The following is a 17303-nucleotide window of genomic DNA, read 5'->3' on the forward strand; positions in this document are numbered from 1 at the left end:
AGGAGTGTTCCATCGTAGAAAAGGTTTCAGTCGTAGTCATCTGGACGCTGTTTTCAGAATCAAAGAGGAGTCAAAGAAGCCATTTTTGTAAAAAAAGAAAATCCCTCTTTAAACAGAAATGGTGGTTTGAGATTCAATCTGCCAACTGTTTACCACAGTGTATTAACACCGTGGTCACGCCAATCATATGCTAATCAGGTACTTAACAGTGATGAGGGAGGTGCAGCCAGAAAACAATAGGCCTGATTACTGATTACTGGGCCATCATGGAAACAAAAGAAAGTCAGTTTCAGGTGAAACTAGGCAGGGTAAACAGCAGATACTCAGGTAGACTCCTCCCTGAGGGCGGGGCGTAAGCAACACAGATTACCTTACATTTCTGAGTTCTCAGACCATTTTCACAATTGAGAATGACTTCCGGATGGGAGCCGAAACGTCTTGATTCTGAAACAGTGTCCAGATGACTACGACTGAAACCTTTTCTAGCAGGAGAAGGGTTTTTGGAGGGCAGGAGAGAGTGGCTGGGTCTGAAATGACAAGAGAGTTAGTGACAGGGGAAAACCAGGCAGAATGAATGAGTGATAAGGAAGGATTCGTGACACCATGATCAGAGGATCTCAGATTCCTACAAGTGATACCGGGCTGCAGTAGCTCTTTAATGTAGGCAGGTGCCTGACCATGCAAGGCTCTAAACCTGATCACAAGAATCTTGAGCTGGATTCTGAATTTGATGGGAAGCCAGTGAAGAGAAATCAAAATTGGCGTTACATGAGACCTTTAGGAGGACTTGGTCAGAAGCTCTGCAGCAGTATTTTGGACCACTTATAAGCGGTTGAGGGTCTTGCTAAGGCAGGTGAAAAGGGAATTGCAGTAATCAGGATGGGAGGAAATAAACACATGAACAATCATCTCCATCTCTGTGAGGGACACAAAGGGCCTGACTTTAGCAAAGCTTAACAGCTGGTAGAAACAGGAGGGAACCAAACAATTTACATGTTGGTCAAGACTCAAAGCCTGGCCCAAAGACCCACCTGCATTATGGAGGGTTGGCTTAACAGAAGAGGATAAAGACCCAAGACTTTCTATCACCTTCGGGACAACGCCAGCTGGGGCAAAATAAGAACTTGTGTTTTGAAATGAAGCGTACACAGGTCCTCGGGGTAAACAGTCCAAGTCTACATCCCACAAACACATGCATGCAAACAAAGAGAGGGCTGCAGGGATGACGGATTTTTTAGGCCAACCCGGAAGTTAGCATGACGTGGTTCCCTCGCTTTTGGATTATTGCAGAAAATCTTCTCTGTGGAAAAAAAAGGTTTATTACACTTACACGTTTTGTTCAGCAAGATAATCTTCACAAACTAACACCACTTTATGATTTTTGAAGCATAAATGCGTTCGGCAGAGGTAAAAAGCTAACATTAGGCTATAAACGTACTACACCGTGGTCGCATGACTTCAACGTCACCGCCATCAAGCTTCCAACTTGGAATGTGATTTTGTGCGCTTACCTCTTCTACGAATTTAGCGTGACCTAGTCTACTTTGCAAGAGTGCGAGTATAAACCATGGCTGTATAATACATCACACAAACTTGACACAACGAGGCTGTAAAGGCGGACTAGTTAGTAGATGAGTTTTCGTGTTCGGCGTGATGACGTTTAATGTCCCCGGAAAGTTCAAGCTGGCTGTGAAATGATGTCCTGAATGTTTTTTTGAAGTGTTGGTTTAGTGAGAAGCAGAAGACTGTCCGGTCAGACTGTCCCCAGTTCTTCAGGATTATATCTCTGAAGGTTGCTCACATTCTTATAGGTTATATTACCAATAGTGATAATAATCCCAGCAGCATCACACCTGGATGTAAATGTTGGGCTTCACAGTTTACAGGCTGCACACACTGCAGAGGACATTCACTTTGTTACAGTCATTCAACACCTCAACATCATCTCTTTAAGATGGAAACAAAGCGGCCCAGATGGTCCAAACCAAAGCTTTGATTCTGTGAAAAACACTCAGTCTGTCTCATCTGTATGAAGTGTCTCCACATGTCCATCAGTCCTGTGTTTTCCCTGAGTGTTAGTGGCTCCCACTGAAGACGTGATGGAGCGGTGGAAGGAAAGAGGAGTTCAGACAGTTAACACAATCATTTCAACACCATGTTGAATCAGAAAACAGAGTCACTGTAAACAGTGAGAGTACCATGACCGCTGAGTCAGTTCTGTTATTTGTCAGCTCTTATTGCTATTAAACTGTGCTGATGTGGTTTCAGAGCAGCTGCAGCGTCCAATCACAAACAGGTTCAGGTTGGTTTCTGGGTCACCTGAGGGCCCAGGAGGAATAAGACATGAAATAAGGCTGCTGTGATTGAACCTGTCTGTCTGTCTGTGTGACCTCACAGTTTCCCAGCATGCCTCAGCTGTGGAGCTGTATGAGGGGGAGGAGTTTGTCCTGCTGCCCTGTGAGTATGTCACCGTCTACATGGAAGACCCCACAGTGGTGTGGAGCCGCTACGATCTCGATCCGCCAACTGTCCACCAGCGTCAGCAGGAAGGTGATGAACTTACATATCAAAACCAGCTTTACAGCGGCCGAACATCCATGATGCCTGACGCTCTGGAAACCGGAGACCTCAGCCTCAAACTGACAAAACTCCGCCTCTCTGACAGCGGCACCTACACCTGCACCGTCAGAACGCAAGGAGGACAACGGAGAGTGGGAAACATAAAGCTGAAGGTCAAAGGTCAGCAACAAACCCTAACACCTACTGTAGATACAGGTCAGAGGTCAAAGGTCAGTGCTGTAGTTTACAGGCTGCACACACTGCAGAGGACACTTTGTTACGTTGTCATTCAACACCTCAACATCAGTCTGTGAAAAACACTCAGTCTGTCTCATCTGTATGAAGTGTCTCCACATGTCCATCTGTCTGTGTGACCTCACAGTTTCCCAGCATGCCTCAGCTGTGGAGCCGTATGAGGGGGAGGAGTTTGTCCTGCTGCCCTGTGAGTTTCAGACTTTTGAGATGGACGACCCCACAGTGGTGTGGAGCCGCGGCGATCTCAATCCTCCAACCGTCCACCAGCGTCAGCAGGAAGGTGATGAACTTAGAAACCAAAACCAGCTTTACAGCGGCCGAACATCCATGATGCCTGACGCTCTGGAAACCGGAGACCTCAGCCTCAAACTGACAAAACTCCGCCTCTCTGACAGCAGCACCTACACCTGCACCGCCACAGCGTTAGGAGGACAACGGAGAGTGAGAAACATAAAGCTGAAGGTCAAAGGTCAGCACCAACCCTAACACTTACTGTAGATACAGGTCAGAGGTCAGTGCTGTAGTTTACAGGCTGCACACACTGCAGAGGACACTTTGTTACGTTGTCATTCAACACCTCAACATCAGTCTGTTAAAAACACTCAGTCTGTCTCATCTGTATGAAGTGTCTCCACATGTCCATCTGTCTGTGTGACCTCACAGTTTCCCAGCATGCCTCAGCTGTGGAGCCATATGAGGGGGAGGAGTTTGTCCTGCCCTGTGAGTTTCAGCCTTTTGAGATGAAGGACCCCACAGTGGTGTGGAGCCGCGGCGATCTCAATCCTCCAACCGTCCACCAGCGTCAGCTGGAAGGTGATGAACTTAGAAACCAAAACCAGCTTTACAGCGGCCGAACATCCATGATGCCTGACGCTCTGAAAACCGGAGACCTCAGCCTCAAACTGACAAAACTCTGCATCTCTGACAGCGGCACCTACACCTGCACCGCCACAGCGTTAGGAGGACAACGGAGAGTGAGAAACATACAGCTGAAGGTCAAAGGTCAGCACCAACCCTAACACCTACTGTAGATACAGGTCAGAGGTCAGTGCTGTAGATACAGGTCAGAGGTCAGAGGTCACGTTCTTTATGTTTCTGTTTCCCACAGCACGATTTCCATCCTGGGCCACAGCTCTCCTGGTTCTCCTGGCTGTTGGTCTTGTTGTTGCTGGGGGTCTTTTGGTACATTTTCGGCTCTATTTCATGTCAGGTATGTCACTACTACATTACCCATCATGCCAATGGTTATCATCCTTACCCTTGTCGCTACTTGACTGTTGAGGCAGACGGACTCTCACATGCACTACTTCCAGAGAGTGGGGGGTTAAAAACAACTGATGCAGAGAGCTGAAGAGAAACTTCCAGGTTTTGTTCCAGAAGCAAAAGTTGTTGAGAGCAGAGCAGACACATTAGTTCTTCATTGTTTCTGATGTGTGTGAAACATGGCTCACTAATAACAGCTCCTGACGACTCCCAACGGAGGACTGTATAGAAGTAAATGATCCGTTTCTGTCATTATCTCTGGTTTGTCTTTGAGGAACGTTTTGTGGAGTCTCAGTAAAATCTCAGCAGCTTCTTGTCAGTTTGAAGGGATGAAGATTTGTTTGAGTTGAGAGGAAACAAGAACAGAAACTAATGTGTGAACAATTCAGAATGAATGTGCAGGTTGACAGATATCTATGAACTAATAATCATCAGACATCATATTTGATCTCAGATCAAACTGATCATTATCTACTAAACAGTTTTTCATTCAGGAACTACTTCTTACTGATGCAGTCATACCATTTATTCCTGATTTGTTTCAGACTCGTTCTTTGGTAACTTCGCCAAAAGTTATGAACAATAAAACATTTCTTGAGTCAGAAAGTAGTTTTCACTGGTTTCTGTCACAGGTGAGACAGACGTCAGGTGCTCAAGGTCACTTTCTGTTCCAGGTCTGAAACAACCTGTTTGAGTTTCTTCTGTCTGAATACTGAGTGTAGTGAGAGAAGGATGGGACAGTGAGGTCTGGGATTATAACAGAAGGATCTGTACAGCTGATGTTGTGGTTTGTTGCCCTCTCAGTCTACAAGGTGGAGGTGGATTCAGGGGTGGAGTCTGTCCTGCTGCCCTGCAAAACCACAGTTGACCTGCCTGAGGACGTCACAGTGGAGTGGAGGGACAGAGACAACTGGAAGGTCCATGTTTATCAGAAAGACTCTGACCGGTCTGAAGAACAGGAGAGAGATTACAGAGGCCGAACAGAGATGAAGGAAGACCTGCTGAGAACTGGAGACCTCAGTCTGACCCTGAAATACCCCACAGACAGAGACGGAGACACCTACACCTGCACCGTCTACAGCAGGGAGGGAAACATCCTGATGAAGAAACAAGTGGTGCTCCAGGTCAAGGGTCAGCTCTGTAGCTACAGGTCAGAGGTCAGAGGTCAGTTCTGTCTATTTGATTCATATAATAAAAAACAATATTATTAATATTCACTTTGTCTTAAGTTTTAGTGAAGTCCAATAATTTGACTCTAATCGTGTTAATAAAGATTTGACTGAGACAATTTGACATTAATACTCAGTGATTTAATAAACAGTCAGTTGTGCTGCTGATTGTACAGACAGCAAAGACAACACTGTCTCTGTCAGATGGAACAAGGGGACGGATTTCACTTCCTGCTGCCGTCTGTACAGCTGATGTTGTGTCTGTTGTCCTCTCAGTCGACAAGCTGGAGGTGGATTCAGGGGTGGAGTCTGTCCTGCTGCCCTGCAAAACCACAGTTGACCTGCCTGAGGACGTCACAGTGGAGTGGAGGGACAGAGACAACTGGAAGGTCCACGTGTATCAGAACGGCTCTGACCGGCCTGAAGAACAGGAGAGAGATTACAGAGGCCGAACAGAGATGAAGGAAGACCTGCTGAGAACTGGAGACCTCAGTCTGACCCTGAAATACCCCACAGGCAGAGACAGTAACACCTACACCTGCACCGTCTACAGCAGGGAGGGAAGGATCCTGATGAAGAAACAAGTGGAGCTCCGGGTCAAAGGTCAGTGCTGTCTATTTGATTTATATTTAAAACAAAAAACTAAATAACAAATAATGATATGAAGGAAAGTTAATATTAATAAGTTTTAGTGAAGTCCAATAATTTGACATTTAATAAAGATTTGATTGAATCCATCAATAATAATCAGTGACTTAATAAAAGTCAGTTGTGCTGTTGATTGAATGAGTGAAACATGAGTGTAAAACTTCCTGGACTGTAACAAACGCTGCCAGTGAACAGAATCCAGGCAGAAATGATGTTTCCTTCTGAACATATTTGTCATAAACATTTAGTTGGATATTAAAGCTCATTTGTAGGAGACAGCTTTTATATTTAGGGATCAATATCTGTAAAAAAACCCAAACAAAACTAAAAGTCAAACTGAAAGTGAGCCGTGGATCCTGAGAGATTTATTGCTTAACAAAGACTGAAGCTTTGTCACGTTTGGTTTCTCCTGATTGTCATTCTGATAATCAGCTTTAAATATGATGTCTGTTAGACAAGCAGGGTAGCAGGGGAAATAAGGGATTGGACCCCAGTGCAGAAACAGGGGCAGAAGAGGTGCAGTTCAATAGTTTAATGAGAAGAAAAAGGCTTACACAGGTTACAGGCAGGCAGTGGTCGAAATAGGGGAAGCTGTCCAACACAGGCAAACAGGTTTGACAAGTCAAAAAAAAAAATCCAAAATCCAGGCAAGGTCCAACAGAAACCGAACATAAATCCACAGAACACACGGGAAACAAATGCAGGTATGCTTATGTCACGATTCACAAAGGCGGACTCAAATGCACACTTAAACTCAGAGAGGTGATTAAGAGGTAAGGAGTTTATTGTACAGTTCACCAGAGACTTGATGGGGCTGAGGGAAGGGAACCAGAGGACGGAGACGAAGGAAGGCAGGAAGGCAGGAAGGCAGGAAGGCAGGAAGGCAGGCGGGCAGGCGGGCAGGCGATCTGCATGGGTTGCAACAACCATCTGGCGATGAGTGGAAGGAAGACCAGGGTTGATATACCGCAGCGCTTGATTAGTGGATGAGTTGCAGGTGTGCGGCTTGGCGCAGGTGTGTTGGGTGATGAGTCAGGAGCCCGTGGAGAGAGGGAGAGCCATGCCCATAAAACAGAGAGAAACTGACAGAGACGAGAGAAATCCCCATGGTTACAGCACAGGCTGTAACAGCTTTACGTAGTAACACTGACAATCTGACAAAGAACAAAGGAAGCACACAGACTTAAATACACAAGTGAGGGAAGGATAACAAGACACAGGTGAAAACATAACTAGACACAGGTGCAACTAATCGGGACAGGGCAGACAATCAAAACAGGTGGGAAAAGCAAACAAAGACAGGAAGCAAAACTACAAGACACGAGGGATGGAAAATATTTCAAAATAAAACAGGAAATTACAAAACTAAACCCAAACCATGACAATATCACTTTCAACATTTGATTCCAAATGAAATATTTTTTGGTGTTTAAATTTTCTTTCTGAATAAATTAGTGCTATAAATCCCCACAAACTCTTAATTTGGAATAATAATAAAGAGATCAGCTTTAGTTGCTACTATAAAGAGGCTAATTTGCTTGAATCCAGTGAATTCTTAATGAAGTTTGGTGTGTCCAGTAGCTGCAGGAGAATGCAACGGGGTCTTTGATTTAATAGCATCAGGTTTTAAGACTGGATTCATGTGATGTTTAGTCAGTGTTTCACAGACATCCTGTTCAAAGGGATCAATATAAAGAGAGAAAATGGAAGAAGACCTCCGTCAGACTCAGGCTCCATCAGCCTCTACTCCTCATGAGAAACACTCGTCAATACTCTGAAAACAGGAACAAAGTCAGAGAATTTGAGTTGAAAAAGATCAGCTTTGACAGAAATGTTGAAATGACCTGAGTGAATCTTGTGGAGTCATTGATGTTGCTACGGAAACAATGAGACATATTATTATTAGATGAACGTTTTGGATTGATGATGAACATGTGTCTGAAATGCTGTGTGGAGCTAAGATTCATTTACAGAACAGAGATGAGACGCCATCGAGACTCTGAACACCTTGATAACCTGCTTTTACTTCCTGTATTTCTGTCCCCTGTTACCTGCTGCGCTGATCTGGTTCTGTCCTTCAGGTTTCTCTACAACTTTGTAATCATTCAATAAAGTTATTCAAAAGTGCTGCTGCTGTCTGTACAGCTGATGTTGTGGTTTGTTGTCCTCTCAGACTGTCAGGTGGAGATGGAGGATGGGGACGAGTCTGTCCAGCTGCCCTTCGAGACCACAGCTGACCTGCCTGATGACACTGTAGTGGAGTGGAGACGCCATGAACCCAAACCCACAAAGATGGTCCACGTGTATCAGAACGGCTCTGACCAGCCTAGATATCAGGACCAGGTTTACAGAGGCCGCACAGAGATGAAGGGAGACCTGCTGAGAACTGGAGACCTCAGTCTGACCCTGAAGTCCCCCACAGACAGAGACAGAGGAATATACATCTGCAGAGTCTACAGCAAGGACATCCTGAGAGGGAAAAGAGTGGAGCTAAAGTCAAAGGTCAGTATGAAGACACAGGTCAGAGGTCAAAGGTCAGTATGAAGACACAGGTCTCTGTGTTGGTCTCTGTCTGACTGTCCTCTGTCTCCTCTGCAGAGAGGATCAGGAACAGAAGACGCTCCACTGATCCAACGCCTCTGATGGCCGATCAATCTGATGGCCGTTTGATCGGTCTGTTGGTGGATCTTTGATTATTGATCCGATCTGACTTTGGATCAGAGAGAAAATGGAGGTGAAGCAGCTGATGGAGGACGGATGTAGACAGGAGGACGCTTTGTCAGCTTCATCTTCACTCTGACTCCTCCTACTGACTCTCACACACAGTCTACACACTCACTATCGATTACTGTTGATCAGTGATGTCAGAGTGAGGTCAGTGTGATGTCACATGTTGATCAGCTGTGTGATTTGGACTGAAACATGTTGTCGTCTTTTGGGAGACTTTTAGTGTCCATGAAGGTCGCTTGTGGTTTAGATCCTCTGAACTCTGACAGAGGTCTCACTCTGGCGGAAACTCTGTGTTTTATTTTATTTGTATCAGTTGCTTCAACACATTTTCTAAAGCGTCTCACAGTTCTCCAAACATTTAGTCCAATTCCCTTTTATTTGTCCTGCAAAAGGCCGTCACTCAGTCTGAACATGGAACTCGTGTGTCCAAAGACTTGTCAGAAAATGAAAAATGGACTTGCATATTTAGTTTCTCTATGAGACTTGAGAGACTTGAGAGTCTCATAGAGACTATGAGATCCAGTAAAATATCATATCCAACCAAAAGAAGGACGTCCATCAAATCAAAGCAACATCAGTTTGAACAAACAGTCTCCAGTCGCAGGTTTGTGACTGTCAGTGAGCAGCTTGTACTGCTGAGGGTCCGGCTAAATAGAATAAGGCCGAGCCTCCGCCTTGATATCCCACGCAGAACTTTGATACACAAGCGAGGACAGTAATTAAACAATGACAACTGACACAAAAGAGAATTAGAAAAGAACTCTGTTTGCACATCTGACAGCACTCTGCTTCCTGACTGCAACACCTGCCACAGCGAACAGCAGCACATACGTAACCACAACATCTTGCTGAAACGGTTTTTGTATCTGTGTGACCTGTGCTAATGGTTCAGTTCTCGTCTCCATCACCAGTACTCTCTTTCGTTTTGCTATTTTTTGCTCTTCTATTCTCTGTGGACTAGACTCTTTTTATATTTGATATTCTTTATTTTTGACTGACTATTTTGTTGAGGTAGAGAGGGAAGTTTTTGTTACCAGTTAATATAGCATTTTACAACAGCCTTTTTTAACAGCCTTTTGAGGATTTTGATAATCCATATCAGATTTGTTCATCTTTAAATAAAAACAGATTGTATACTCTACAATTGAAATACAGTTCCTGTAGGACTCTTCTCTGAACACTGACTGTGACAGCCTCACATCTGAAAGGTAGGATTCTCCTTGAGATAGGTGGACCACCATGATTTGATGCTAAATTATCAAATTGGTGTTGAACAGCTAAATGCTAAAATTGAACCCTCTCAGTTCCACTACCTGATGCATGATTGAACAGTTATAAGTCAACTATATGATTTTTAGCTAATAGTATTGAGTAATATTTGATTTGTTGTTAAAAGTGTTGAGTCATAATTTACTTAGAGTTATATTTGATTCCTTGCTAAAGATACTGGATTGAATTCGATTGGTTGCTGAAGGTATTGAATTGTATTGGATCTGTTGCTACAGCTATTGAACTGACTGACTGGGTGCTAGAGGTATTCATTTGTAGTGATTTGTTGCTAATATGTGAACTGATTTGTTTTTGAATTGGAGTTTTTGTTAAAGTGATAGGGTTATAAGAGGCTTGATACCGCCTCATTAAACCAGGCGAGGCTCTTGAACCAAGCTCGAGATTGGAGAGGCCCGTCTGATACCTAGGTCATAGGGCATCAGTCAGGTAATGTACAGTGGGTACGGAAAGTATTCAGACCCCTTTAAAATTTTCACTCTTTGTTTCATTGCAGCCATTTGCTAAAATCAAAAAAGTTCATTTTATTTCTCATTAATGTACACTCAGCACCCCATCTTGACACAAAAACACAGAAATGTAGAAATTTTTGCAAATGTATTAAAAAAGAAAAACTGAAATATCACATGGTCATAAGTATTCAGACCCTTTGCTCAGTATTGAGTAGAAGCACCCTTTTTAGCTAGTACAGCCATGAGTCTTCTTGCGAATGATGCAACAAGTTTTTCACACCTGGATTTGGGGATCCTCTGCCATTCTTCCTCGCAGATCCTTTCCAGTTCTGTCAGGTTGGATAGTGAACGTTGGTGGACAGCCATTTTCAGTCTCTCCAGAGATGCTCAATTGGGTTTAGGTCAGGGCTCTGGCTGGGCCAATCAAGAATGGTCACAGAGTTGTTCCGAAGTCACTCCTTTGTTGTTTTAGCTGTGTGCTTAGGGTTATTGTCTTGTTGGAAGGTGAACCTTCGGCCCAATCTGAGGTCCTGAGCACTCTGGAAGAGGTTTTCTTCCAGGATATCTCTGTACTTGGCCGCATTCATCTTTCCTTCAATTGCAACCAGTCGTCCTGTCCCTGCAGCTGAAAAACATCCTCATAGCATGATGCTGCCACCACCATGTTTCACTGTTGGGATCAGTATTGGGCAGGTGATGAGCAGCGCCTGGTTTTCTCCACACATACCGCTTAGAATTAACGCCAAAAAGTTCAATCTTGGTCTCATCAGACAAGTGTGCCTTTCCTAATCAAGTCCAATCAGTTTAATTAAACACAGCTGGACTCCAATGAAGGCGTAGAACCATCTCAAGGAGGATTAGAAGAAATGGACAGCATGTGAGTTAAATATGAGTGTCACAGCAAAGGGTCTGAATACTTATGACCATGTGATATTTCAGTTTTTCTTTTTTAATAAATTTGCAAAAATTTCTTCATTTCTGTTTTTTCTGTCAAGATGGGGTGCTGAGTGTACATTAATGAGAAATAAAATTAACTTTTTTGATTTTAGCAAATGACTGCAATGAAACAAAGAGTGAAAAATTTAAAGGGGTCTGAATACTTTCCGTACCCACTGTATATCCTTGCTTGGAGGGGGTATCGGCTAGGAACCACAACTGTACTTCTAATCACAGCACCTTCCACTAATACTAGTCTCAAATACACAACAGGAAGCTGCTGCTCCAGTGGACAGTAAAGACAAATGTCTCCACACAACGAGTTCATGTCAGTGAGGAACTATTTTAGAAAGACTGATGTGTCTGATGTGTCACATGAACACAGATGTGTAGTGATGGTGTAACCCCTCCCCTCCATGTCTCTGCTGGGACGTCCTCACAGGCAGCATATCGTCTCAGCTTCCTCCCATCCTCACTCCTCCATCCTCCAGCCGGTGACCCAGAGATCCATCGAGGTCCTCCATCAACCAGGATGCTCCCCTCACTTTAATAGGTGGAGGAGAGAGGAGCCACAGCTGGATCCTATGAGGACGTTTGTTACCCGGCAGAAACACCCCTTCAGTCACAATCTGCTTATTGATTGGTCGGCTGATTTGATTGACAGTAAATAGTATAGTATAATATTAATATTCCTACAGAAGTATAAAAGGGACTAACAGCAGGAATAAGAGGCTCTGAACGTCTTCATATTTATTCGTCAAATGAAAATGATTCAATTTGTGTGGAATCCAAATCATAAATTAATCCTAAACACTGTAACTTTGTCTACTTTCTCTTCTCCAGCCAATAGGCTTCTCTCTTCTTCCTGTTTTTGCTCCCAGTTCATCAAAACTGCGCTCCAACTTTTTATCTTATTATTAATTCTATAATATCAGTCTGCTATCATGTATTTCAAAAACAAATCATAGATTTGATTTGGAACATTTATATCTGTTTTTATTGCTCCCTCACATCTGGGGCCTGAATCATGAAGCCAGCCCCTCCCAAATTGACCATCTTGTTGACAGTGCTACAGGCTCACTGACCAAACACTCGACTCTATCGCCCCTCTAAAAAAGAAGATAATAAAGTTGTCCAGTAATAGAAGTTCAAAAGTTATTAAATAATGGTCCGATAATGAAGGATTCTGTGGAAAGACTATTAAGTGTTGAATTTCAATGCCGTATACCAGAACAAGGTCGAGGGTGTGGTTAAAACAGTGAGTGGCTTCATGTACACTCTGACAAAAGCCAATCAAATCTAATAATGAGATAAACGCAGTACTAAGGCTGTCATTTTCAATGGGGGGGGCAGGCAGGCCGCAAATGTCAAACAAAGGGACAGAGCCAAAACGGGAGGACGAGCTCTATTTGTCCTCAAGATAACGTGCAGCTTAGCTGGCTAAGCTTCCATGTTATCTGTGCCGTTTGAGATGTATGTAAGTGTGTAAATGTACGTGTAAAGGTGTGTGGGATGGAGGAGATAAGAGAGAGGAAAGCACACAGAGTAAAGCACGAGGAATCTCAAATGCCGTGGCAAAGTGTAATAACTGTCTCTTTATCACACAGTAATCCTGCCGCAGACCTTCTTCCACAGTGGCTAAAGCTAACACGGTTACGGCCCAGCGGCGTGGTACTGGTGCACAATGGAACGTGCTAACACAAAGAAAAACACACAGCAATTTGGACGCAGCGGTCCGTCACTTTCCAAAATCAAAGCAAAGCACAATTAATAACACACAGTTATAAAATCTCTCTTTGCCCAGACACAAGCCTCTTACTTGAAATCGCTCTTGGCTAGCGATTGATGCGTCAGTTCGTTCAGAATTTGTCCGGTGGAGTTTCTCTCAGGTTCGGATGCTGACGAAGCCGGGTCCACACTGTCGGCAGGTCCGATGGCGAAACTGTTCCTTCGAGGGGCAGCAAAGGAAAGCAGCAGTCGACTTTAGCGGGGAGGAAGAGAGGCTCTCCGGCGGTCTTTCTCTCCGTGAAGAAAACGGTGAATTTGTCTCTTCCTTCTGCAGGCAAAGATCATAATGTACAGTATAACGATCGGGATCCTAAAAAAGTGTTTCAGCAAACACAAAGTAGTCCTAGTAGCCGTGTTGCGCGTCCTGTCCAATGGGAATCCAGTGTTTGGATTCTACTGAGATCTCGTGTTGGCTTCAAGCGAGATTTCGTCTCAGTGTTACATCTAGGTGCAAATTAACGGCTTGGCGCCTTTCCGCTGTCTGTTCTTTGTTTCTCAGTCAAGTCTCTTAGTGAAGGCTTTGGCCTTTCCAGGTCGGCTGGTCTTTGTCCCTCAGTGTTGCCAACTTGGCGACTAGATTTAGCGACTTTTCAGACCCTCTTAGCGACTAGCGACAAATGTAGCGACTTATTCAGCCCATCGGGGAAAAGGCGAGAAATATATTAAAATATGTTCTATTGTAATTCATTCCCATGCGGCTTTCAGCCAACAGTGTCTGTCCTGCGCAGAGCGGCGCACAGCGGCAGCTTCACGCTTTCTCTCTGGATTAAGATGTTACCGCAGGTTGTAAATATGTAAATAGTTCTTTAGAACTTGTAAAAAGTTGTTTGTTTGATCTTCTCCTCCCTCCCTTTGTATTGATTTTTTTACTTACCTCTGTTTTACTTCAAATACCTTTCCTGCGCCGCATCACACTAAAAGAGCATGAGAGTATAATGTAGTTAGCAACAGAAGAAAAAACGCAGACACTGAGAATTGAAATCTGAGGAGACAAAGACAAAGAAAACTCACCTGTCTGAGGAACCTGCTTCGGCCTCCACCTCCTTCTTCTTCTCATTCTCCTCCTATCTTAAAGTTGTTTGATCTTCTTCTCCCTCCCTTCGTATTGATTTTTTTACTTACCTCTGTTTTACTTAAAATACACGATGTCCCCGTAGTGAGTTTGTGATTATTTGGCCGAAGATTTCTCTATCTACGTTTTCTATGTCTTATATTAAGGTGATCACTCCCTCACTACGCTTTATTTTTTACAAATTAACAACAGGGTTGTAGAAAAGGTTTCAGTCATAGTCATCTGGACACTGTTTTCAGAATCAAGACGTTTCGGCTCCCATCCGGAAGTCATTCTCAATTGTGAAAAAAAAATGGGACGGGAACTGGAAATTTAAGCTACTCTGTGTTGCTGAAGCCCCGCCCTCAGGAAGGAATCTGCCTGAGTATCCGTTAATAGCTAGTTTCACCTGAAACTGACCTAATAGTTTCCATGATGGCCCAGTAATCAGTAATCAGGCCTATTGTTCTCTGGCTGCACCTCCCTCGTCACTGTTAAGTACCTGATTAGCATATGATTGGCGTGACCAAGGTGCTAATACACTGTGGTAAACTTTGGGCAGATTAAATCTCAGACCACCATTTCTGTTCAAAGAGAGGTTTTCTTTTTTCACAAAAATGGCTTCTTTGACTCCTCTTTCAAACCAACTCTTCTCTCTACTAAGAATCTTCACCTCGCTGTCTTCAAATGCGTGGTTTGTAGCTTTTAGATGCAAATGCACGGCGCTCTGTAATCCTGAGTTAGCGTGTCGTCTGTGCTGATAAAGTATTTTGTGAAGTGGCTGTTTGGTCTCACCTATGTACCGTTCTTTGCAGTTTTCCTCACTGCACTGAATGGAGTAAACTACATTGCTCTGTTTCTGTGTGGGTAACTTGTCCTTAGGGTGAACGAGTTTAGTTAAATTTCCAGTTCCCGTCCAATTTTTTCACAATTGAGAATGACTTCCGGATGGGAGCCGAAACGTCTTGATTCTTGAAAACAGCGTCCAGACGACTACGACTGAAACCTTTTCTACGATAGAACGCTCCTGGACGAATGAGGGACGACACCGTCTAACAACAGGGTTGTATCAGTATTTTTCTCAACAGTAAATTTGGGCTAGCAGCTTATTTTAACACTTATTTGTTAAAACACAATACACAATTTGTGTGTTGCACTACAAGAGTGAAGATTATAAAAGTGCAGAAGTCAGTGCCTCTGGATCTGGTGGAAATCCGGCCTGATTCTACAATAAATCAGAGGCTACCAGTTCAGGGTTGAATACTTTCTCCTGCTTTCCCGTGCCCAGTTCCCCGGCATTCTTACCGTCAGTTCTGTTTGGATTCTTGGTCTCCCTTGGACCGTGTCTGGATTCTGGACTTTGAACTTTGCCTGCTCCCTATTGGATTTGTTTAGCCTCATTGGACTCACTTCCTTGGTTCCACCACTGCAGCCGGTAACCCATCTTCCCTGTACCTGGACCTGTAGCTGCCTATTTGCCTGTTACCTGTTTGTTACCTGTGTGCCTACCGGTCTGTCCGCCTGTACCTGACAGTAAGCCACTTCACCCCAATAAACAATGTAGCCATCCGGCTACTTCATCCTTATACCGCTTCCTGGTCGTCTGCATTTGGGTCCACATACCACACCACATACGACAGTATCTGTTTTCTGCCTCCTCACATTCACCTCTCTCCTTTCTGTCACTTTCTCTCTCACCTCGGAGTCTAAATTGCATGTGTGCGCATGCACCAGCAGCATGCTGCCCGTTGCCGTAGCTCCGTCTAGTCGTCTTACTTTTTCCAACTTTTAACTTTCCTTTTTCTTCCAAACTTGTGTGTAAGTATAGTTTAAACTACGCTCTTTACGAAAATGAGGGTAGAAAGTGTTTTAGTACTTTTTTTTCGCCGTGGAACTTCTTCTGCTACTCGGTCTGGGCACTGCTGCAGATCAGCTGTTTGGCCGCATTGTTTACACCAGGGAACAGCTGATCGTGCTGAAGCCGAGCGGCATGGCGCCCAGGACTACCGATGTCCCCACTGAGATCTGGAGGAGGACACACCGAGGATGCAGAGGTGGAACGAAGCGGCGAGGGAAGAGAGAGGGGTCCAGACAAAAGAGACTTAAGCCATGTCTGCCTTCTCTCGTCATGGGCAACGTGAGATCTCTGGCGAATAAAATGGACGAGCTAACGCCGTTAGCCCGGAGTCAGATGGAGTTCCGTGAGTGTAGTTTGATGTGCTTCTCTGAGACATGGCTACACCAGGATATCCCGGACCATAACGTTTTCATCGACGGCTTTCAGACTGTTCGGGCCGACAGGGATCACACCGGGAGCGGTAAGCGGAAAGGCGGTGGGCTTGCTGTTCTGGTCAACAACAGATGGTGTAACCCTGGTCACGTTACCATCAAGCAGAGTATCTGTAGCCCGGACATCGAACTGTTAGCTGTGGGACGGAGTCTGAGTACAGGGGCTGTGGTGGGTAACTTTGTCTCATGGTGTGAGCAGAACCATCTGCAGCTCAATGCGACAAAGTCTAAGGAGCTGGTTGTGGATCTACGGAGGGCCAAGGCACCAGTGACCCCGGTTTCCATCCAGGGGGTCAGTGTGGACATTTTAGAGGACTACAAGTACCTGGGAGTACACTTAGACAATAAACTGGACTGGACCAAGAACACTGAAGCTGTTTACAGGAAGGGCCAGAGCCGCCTCTGTTTCCTGAGGAGGCTGAGGTCCTTCAACATCTGCCGGACAAAGCTGAAGATGTTTTATGAGTCTGTGGTGGCCAGTGCTATCCTGTATGCTGTTGCATGCTGGGGCAGCAGGCTAAGGGTAGCGGACGCCAACAGACTCAACAAACTGATCCGTAAGGCCGGGCACATTGTGGGGGTGGAGCTAGACTCTCTGGCGGTGGTGTCAGAGAGGAGGATGCTGGCCAAACTACACGCCATCTTGGACAGTGTCTCCCACCCGCTCCATGACGTGCTGGTCAAACAAAGGAGCGCCTTCAGCGGAAGACTCATCCCCCCACAATGCACCACAGAGCGCCACAGGAAGTCATTCCTGCCTGTGGCCATCAAACTCTTTAACTCCTCCCTCTAAGTGTCAGTCTGTATGACCCGAAGTCACTAAACTGGACACTGATCATTAACATCTCTGCAATACTTGAAATATTGTGCAATATT

The 17303-nt window shown here is 44.7% G+C and overlaps 2 protein-coding genes across 13 annotated transcripts in view; one reads left to right on the forward strand and one right to left on the reverse strand.

Annotated features, from left to right (window-relative positions):
* The window catches only part of si:ch211-180f4.1 (uncharacterized protein LOC100144405 homolog), a 44312-nt gene extending 30525 nt beyond the window's left edge, over nucleotides 1-13787 (reverse strand). Inside the window, exon 1 of the mRNA XM_044210273.1 lies at nucleotides 13119-13787. The gene's annotated coding sequence lies outside the window, so the exon portion shown is untranslated. The remainder of the gene's footprint in view (nucleotides 1-13118) is intronic.
* The window catches only part of LOC122882654 (hemicentin-2-like), a 39056-nt gene that overhangs the window by 2485 nt on the left and 19268 nt on the right, over nucleotides 1-17303 (forward strand). For 6 of the 12 annotated variants that reach the window (XM_044210260.1, XM_044210265.1, XM_044210256.1 and 3 more), the window contains exons 2-4: nucleotides 2398-2739; nucleotides 2942-3283; nucleotides 3478-3816. In XM_044210260.1, coding sequence (XP_044066195.1) covers nucleotides 2398-2739; nucleotides 2942-3283; nucleotides 3478-3816 — 1023 coding nt within the window. Of the gene's footprint in view, nucleotides 1-2397; nucleotides 2740-2941; nucleotides 3284-3477; nucleotides 3817-3922; nucleotides 4025-4881; nucleotides 5242-5522; nucleotides 5850-17303 lie in introns of all 12 variants that reach the window. The other 6 variants (XM_044210263.1, XM_044210257.1, XM_044210268.1 and 3 more) reach the window with 4 other exon arrangements.

This window comes from Siniperca chuatsi, linkage group LG10 (genome assembly GCF_020085105.1).
Source record: "Siniperca chuatsi isolate FFG_IHB_CAS linkage group LG10, ASM2008510v1, whole genome shotgun sequence".
Classification (NCBI taxonomy): Eukaryota; Metazoa; Chordata; class Actinopteri; order Centrarchiformes; family Sinipercidae; genus Siniperca; species Siniperca chuatsi.